At 48.4% G+C, this 7,475-nt stretch overlaps 1 protein-coding gene across 1 annotated transcript; it reads left to right on the forward strand.

Annotated features, from left to right (window-relative positions):
- The first annotated feature begins 875 nt into the window (after positions 1–875).
- On the forward strand, positions 876–7,026 carry LOC135804542 (ATP-binding cassette sub-family C member 5-like). Its single transcript, XM_065318432.1, has one exon. It carries the CDS (start codon positions 1,950–1,952, stop codon positions 6,360–6,362), a length of 4,413 nt encoding a protein of 1,470 aa, XP_065174504.1. The 5' UTR covers positions 876–1,949; the 3' UTR covers positions 6,363–7,026.
- The last annotated feature ends 449 nt before the right edge of the window (positions 7,027–7,475 follow it).

Below are 7,475 nucleotides of genomic sequence, written 5' to 3' on the forward strand. Positions count from 1 at the left end.
GTGTACAAGGCACGATGTGAACACTAAAGAGAGAGAGAGAGTGTGTGTGTGTATGTGTGTGTGTGTGTGAAAGTGTGTACGTGCGGTATACATGGTAGGTCTACATGCGATATGCACGGCATTGGGAGACGGGAAAGGATGCGATAATGCACGTGGAAGGGATTTATCATGTTTAGTAACACAACCAGTCTGCATAATAGGTAGCTTTATCACTCCCTTAGTATTGACTCACATAGATTTTTGCCATACCTAAGCAGTCAAATATTCCTGCATATTTCACTCCTTAGGGCTATATTGACTGCTTATATTTGACTGCTTAGGGGTTGCGCAGTTGAACGGTGCCCAGTGCAGCATTGTGGCTGCATGAGTAGGTGGTTGTGCAATCATAAAATCGGGATTCATGAGGTTATCGTTTTGGTATTTGAAATACGGACTGTTTGTCGTGATAAATCTAATATTGACTTCGTACTTGGTCAGTATAGGAAATAAAACCTCGTAAAAGACCTCGGCTTCGCCTCGGTCTTTTACTCGGCTTTTATTTCCTATTGACCTCGTACTCAGTCAATACAGTCGTCCCTCTCTAATCCGGCACTTGTTTATACAGCACCCTTGCAAACCAGCACACTTTCTGGCAAAACGGATTTTTTCAGTTCATTTTCTACGTTTTAATCCGGCACTTGAATTCCGCCTCCAGCAGCGATTTTCTACAACAAATCACTCAAACTGTACACAATTCGATTTTCTAATCCAGCAGTTGTACATCGCAGACTGTCAGGGACCATTGTAACATACACAACGCATGCAACATACACTTGGGAATATCCTATGACAGTACATAGGATATTCCTAAGTGTATGCTATAGTATAGACATGCATTCCACAAAGTACTTGGTTTGACACAGAAAATCCCTACATTTTGACGTACGACACAAACATGTATGATAACATGTGGGCCGGGTTGGAGGGCAGGATTTGATAATCCAGCACCCTTGTTTATCCAGCAGAAAATGCCGTTGCAAAAGGTGCCGGATTAGAGAGGGACGACTGTATTACTATTAGATTTATGATTAGTAATACTAATAGTACTTTAGACAGGTTGTAGACTAAAGTGGGCATCCATGTTTGTTGCTAGGACTCACGTGACGAACTTCACTGCTGTAACCAGGTCATGATTGTACTTCTAGGTAACTGTTTTCAATAATAATTATTATTATTATGTTTCAGATCAGCGCATTTAGTTTGAGATCTAGGAGAGTTTGAAGAGCAACGCTAACTAGAACTGCGACTCTTCTGGTGGCAGATCTACTGGAGGCAGTGGAGCGGCTGCTATGGTCCGTCGTATTGAAGGGATTGGTATTTTCACTTCCAACGGTTTGCTACGCAGAGCACAGACAAAAATCATCAAGAGCAGTGAACGGTGAAAGCCAGAGCGTCTCATCGGCGCGCAGGCACGGTGGCATGCCATGCAGCGACATTGCAATCGAAGGATTAATTCGGCATCGGTACGGTGTCAGCGCGGTGGGGATAGCACGCACGCTGCATGCCTGCACAACGCAGGTTTTCGGATTCCAGTTCGTCGCTAATAATCAGACAATAGTAACATATTCCCGCTGCTCCGATTAGCATTGTGCGCGTGCTTGCATGTACACGCACTGTAAACAATGTCGGTGTGTTATGTACCTGTCGTCATCCGATGATCTTCACTGCTAAGTGTTAGTGTTACTGTAACTACCTGTACCAGAACTGCACTGCTGAAGTAACGTTAGTTAGTTGGAGTCACGGTACTCGGTAGTACCAATCCTGGGTAGCCTGCCAAAGTACCGTGCTACTGGGTCAGTAGTAGTCTCAACATTACGTATTAGTATTACGCGGTATTGTACTGCCAGTGCCATCTAGTACTAGTAGCCGTGTGTGCAGTGAAGTCAACCAACCCCCCCCCCCCCCCTACCATGCAGGAACCTGTTGAGATCTCCGAGTCATGCCTAGCGGGTGAAGACAAAGCACTGGAGGATGACAAGAAAGCAGCAGCTAGAACACCCTGGTACCGGCTACTGCCGTTCAACCCGTTCCCGTTGCGTGGATGCAACGTCGACAAGAGATTTCCAGGCATGGAGGCCGGCTGGCTGTCACTAATGACCTATCACTGGTGCAACAAGATCATCTGGCATTCGTATCGCAGCAGTCTGCAGCTAAGAGATCTCTGGCGTCTTCATCCACGTCTCCATGCTGACCGAACAGGCGAGGATGTGATGCACGAATGGGATCGTGCCATCAAACGACACGGCGGCGATGCAAGCAAAGTCAGCATGAGCTGGTGTTTCTTTCGAGCCATGCGCTGGAGTGTACTGCGCGTGTTCTTCTTGATGTTCCTTTTCAGCATACTGTCGTTCATCGGCCAGGCCTTATTGCTCTTTGAGCTGTTGACGTTTGCACAGAAGCCAGTCGAGGAGACGGATGTGTATGATGGCGTGCTTCTCGCTCTTGGTCTGTTTCTGACCGAAACTGTACGTTCGATGGTGTTCGGAATACACTGGTACTATGGAGTGGAAATTGGGGTACGGCTGCGGTCTGCCATCAACATACTCGTTTATAACAAGATATTGCGCCTGCGCAATCTTGGCAGCATGACGGTGGGACAGCTGGTCAACCTGTGTGTTAACGATAGCGAGCGCCTCTTCAATACTGGTATGACCTGTGGATTTGCCATTCAGACACCTCTCATGGTCGCTGGCACTCTAGCCTATTCAATCTATCTGGTCGGCTGGCCTGCACTGCTCGGCTTCAGCACGTTCATACTCTTCTTTTACCTGACGCTCCTCATTAGCAAACAGCAGGCTAAGTACAGGCAGAACGGAATCAAGGTCACTGATGTGCGTGTACGGACCATGAATGAGATCCTGACCTCCGTCAAGCTGATCAAGATGTACGCTTGGGAGCAGCCATTCAGCTCCTACGTGGCCAGTGTGCGCGCCAAAGAGAAGGATCAGCTGCGAAAATCCGCATACTTGCAGGGCACAGCATCGTCACTGGTTTTTGTCGTACCGGCGGTGGCAACAGTCGTTACCCTGGCTACCCATGCTCTCACTGGCGGAGACCTAAGCATTGCGCAGGCATTCGCACTGTTGGCCACGTTTGGTGCTATGCGGCATCCACTTGGCACGCTACCGTACTTTGTGAGAATATTAAGCGAGACTCATGTTGCTCTGCCACGCCTCAAGAAGCTGCTCCTCATGCCTGAGAAAGCCCCTGTATCGGAAAAAGTCAGCGATAGTGGCCTAGTTATTGAAATGAAAGATGCAACTTTGGCATGGGATGTGCGAGAAAGTGAATACAAAAAGGCAACCAAAGACGTAAAGCTGTCAAACATGGACAGGCTGAGAATGGGTCTACGGAGAAAGTCGTCGGCAGCCACCCCACTCCTCTACAGCGATAGTGTAAAGCAGCGTGCAAATGGAACAGCTGCTGGCAAATCATCTGCTCTTGCCTTTAACCAGCCTCATCTCAGCCAGACATCTTCCAGAGGGCTGATGGCATCACTGGCAAGCATGCCTCCTGACGATTCGGCTGATGTGCCAGATTGCCTTGTGGACATCTCTTTCACTGTCGGTAGGGGTGAGTTGATTGGCATATGCGGCACATTTGGAAGTGGCAAGAGCTCAATGCTGTCAGCGTTGCTTGGCGGCATGAACCTTCGAAGTGGATCAATGGCATTCCAGGGTAGCATCGCTTACGTATCCCAGCAAGCCTGGATATTCAATGCATCCGTGCAGGAAAACGTTCTATGTGGCTTGGAGCTGGATGAAGAGCGCTACACACGAGCTTTGTCAGCTGCCGCCCTGCTACAAGACTTGGACATTCTGCCCGATGGTGACATGACAGAGATTGGCGAACGCGGCATAAACTTGAGCGGAGGACAAAAGCAGCGCGTTTCATTGGCGCGTGCGCTCTATTCCAACCGGGATGTGTATCTACTCGATGATCCACTGAGTGCCGTGGATGCGCATGTTGGAGCTCACATCTTCAGCGAGCTCATCAAGCGTGAGCTGAAGGGCAAAACTGTGCTGTTGGTAACTCATCAGCTGCAATACTTGCCTTATTGCGACCGTGTTGCATTGATGGTTGGCGGACGGCTGGCTGGTGTGGAAAAGTATGCAACACTGGTGACGAAGAATGCAGTCTTTGCTTCCCTCATCGATAGCTTCCAGTGTGAAAAGGCCGCTGAGGCTGCTGCTAAATCAGAGCAGCGCAGTGATCTGGGTGCCTCTTACCTAGATACTACAGCAAGCTTGGAAGATCTCTATGAGAGTGACATGAGCTTGGCTGCGGGCAATGACGGTGAGCCGGCTGATCAGGAAGGCGATGTGAAAAAGGCACCTCCCGCCACTCTTGTGAAGGCGGAAGATAGAGCGAGCGGTTCCATCAGTTGGGCAACTTACCTGGCGTTTATTCGCGCGTGTGGCGGAGCACTTCCTGTCCTCGCTCTGCTATTCATGTCTCTGATTGCTGCTGGAGCTCAGGCTGGAACGGACTACTGGCTAAGTTACTGGCTGAAGCAAGGAAGTGGTAGCACTGGGAACACATCAAGCACTATACCTAACGACACATTAGCCACCACGACTACTGCCCACCTTGCCAATACAGTGCCCTTAACAGGTGTCATGACTGATGCAGCAACAGCTTCTGCAGTAGTGGATTCGGGAAGCATTTCGGACAACCCCAAGCTTGGCCAGTACATTGGCATTTATTTTGGCCTCACATTTCTGCTCAGCATTCTGTCAATAATCAGAAGCCTCCTGGCCATGTATGTATTACTAAATGGCTGCAGTCGTCTTCATGACCTGGCATTCCGCAAGGTATTCCGTGCGCCTATGTCATTCTTCGAGAGTACGCCAATTGGACAGATTGTGAACCGCTTCAGCAAGGACATGGATGAGCTAGATGCAGCTATGCCGTTCGGTGTCGGTATAGTTGTTCGCAATTGGTTCACAATACTATTGTTGGTACTGTTCGCATCTTCCGTGTACCCATATCTCTTCATCGTCCTCTTTGTCACTGCCATACTGTTTGGGCTTATCTACCGAGTGTACATCTTGTTCTCTCGAGACATCAAACGGCTGGATGGCATTACCCGTACGCCGTACATCTCTCACCTAACCGCCACAATCCAGGGCTTGAGCACTGTCCACGCGTATGGACTGAATAGTGACTACCAGCGGCGGTTCTCGCGGCTGCTCGACGGAAACACTGTGTGCCACCAGGCCTTCTACCTGGGGTCGCGCTGGCTGGCATTCCGTCTAGACATCTTGGCGGCCATCATCACATCAGCCACTGCACTTACGCTAGTCGTGTTCAGAGACAGTGTTGATGTGTCCCTTGGAGCAGTGGCCTTGGCATACGTTGTTCAGCTCGGAGGTCAGTTACAGCTCACAACGCGTATGATGTCCGAAGTTGAGGCAAGATTCACATCCGTTGAGCGCCTTAACTACTATGCCACGCAATTAGATGAAGAAGCACCAGAACATCTTGAAGATACTGATCCACCACCGGAATGGCCATTTCAGGGACGAGTGACGTTTGACAATGTGTGTATGCGTTATCGTGAGGGCACACCTCAAGTTCTACATGAGCTCAGCTTTGATGTCAAGGCACGAGAGAAGATCGGTGTCATAGGTCGCACTGGCGCTGGAAAGTCTTCGCTGGCTGTTTGCCTGCTGCGCCTGGTGGAGCTGGACTCGGGGAGGATTCTCATTGATGATATTGATGTCAGCACGCTAGGACTGCGTGACTTGCGATCCCGCCTCTCCATTATACCACAGGATCCGGTGCTTTTCGTTGGCACAATCCGTTACAACTTGGATCCGTTTGACAAGCACAGTGATGAAGCCCTAGAAAGAGCGCTCCAGCAGACACACTTGAAGGATACAATTGATCAGCTTCCCAGTGGACTAGACACAGAAGTCTTAGAGAATGGGGAGAACTTCTCCGTCGGTGAACGTCAGCTGATGTGCATGGCACGGGCCTTGCTTCGACACAGCAAGATCCTGATCTTGGATGAGGCCACTGCATCCATAGATACCGAGACGGACACGCTGATCCAGAAGACAATCCGAGAGTGCTTTGGTGAGTGTACTTTGCTGACGATTGCCCATCGCCTCAACACAGTTCTCGACAGCGATCGCCTACTGGTACTTGATGGTGGGCATGTTGCTGAGTTCGACACGCCAGCAAACCTCATGTCGGACCGAAACTCCATAGTCACGCAAATGCTATCCTCTCCTGTAGACCAGCACTCTGCAAGAAAACCTCTTGCACGCTTTGCAAGCAAGGCTCGGGCACACTCCAACAAGGCACCGGCAATGTGAAACACAATAATATTGTGTATGAGGAAAGGAAATGTTACTCATATCAGCTCCATCCCTGAAGGAACTCACGGCGGCCGCTACGCCCCAAAATGATCCAGTTTTCTTTGCAACTGGGCTGGAGTTGCAGCTAACTGTTTTATATCAAGTTAGGGGTAAGTGGGGGACTTCAACTCACATTTATATTTCCAAATTGGACGTGCATCCTTAGTCGTGCTGGCTTGTACTAGCCCATGCTGATGTGTCCCCGGCCATGAAACTCTCTTGGTCACTATGGTTACTCTCTGCTGTCGTGACCAGTTTATATTAATTTTATTAGATAAGTCCAAAATTTTAAAATAGTATTAAAATATGCCTTGTGTCGTGTGGATGACCAGCTTGATATGAATTTGAGTTCACAGTAATAGTGATCATTTTTTCAAATTCATGTATATTTGCCTTACCTACATGTATGTATATACATGTATAGTTATCGCGTATAGTAACAGTAGTCTATGAGTAATAAATTACTAATATTAGTAATAATTACATGTATATCGCCTATAGTGATCAAGTTTATTTTTCTAAAGATATTTATTTATACTAGGTGACGTTGGGTTAGTTCTTACTTTGACCTTCATTACAAAAAAATAATTATTGATTTACCGGTGATACCGGTATTATTGAATCAGATAAAGCTAGGTGGTGTCGGAGGTTTTGTAGCCGGGAGAAAGAACCACATCCCGGTCCATTCGGTGTACAGGTCAGAGTACAGAGGTTGTATATTTGTGAGTCCACAAAGGACAAAACAGTTCTGTCCGCAGATTGAGGTTATACATGTATATTATGCGATTGCATCATCAGCTGAGATGCTTTGGCAAAGTCGCGACACAGCATCACGATGCGATGCACTTGCGATTCACTCCGTATACATAGCGCTTATAAGCTGAATACTGTAGCATACTTAGCGCCTATACACAATTCCGGAATTCCGCTGGCTCGTCATCACTTCTTTCACATAACCGCTAGATGCGTATGTACATGTACACCCCAGGCCAGGGAGGTTACCTTGATTGCTTTGCTTGTTGATGCCTACACCGGCTACAGTGGGTGCCCGGTATACGGTGCTGTACTGCC

The sequence above is a fragment of the Sycon ciliatum genome, chromosome 1 (genome assembly GCF_964019385.1).
Source record: "Sycon ciliatum chromosome 1, ocSycCili1.1, whole genome shotgun sequence".
Lineage (NCBI taxonomy): Eukaryota > Metazoa > Porifera > Calcarea > Leucosolenida > Sycettidae > Sycon > Sycon ciliatum.

Bases quoted from the DNA above. Each gene is read 5' to 3' on its own strand.
- LOC135804542 (XM_065318432.1), top strand. From the start codon at position 1,950: ATGCAGGAACCTGTTGAGATCTCCGAGTCATGCCTAGCGGGTGAAGAC.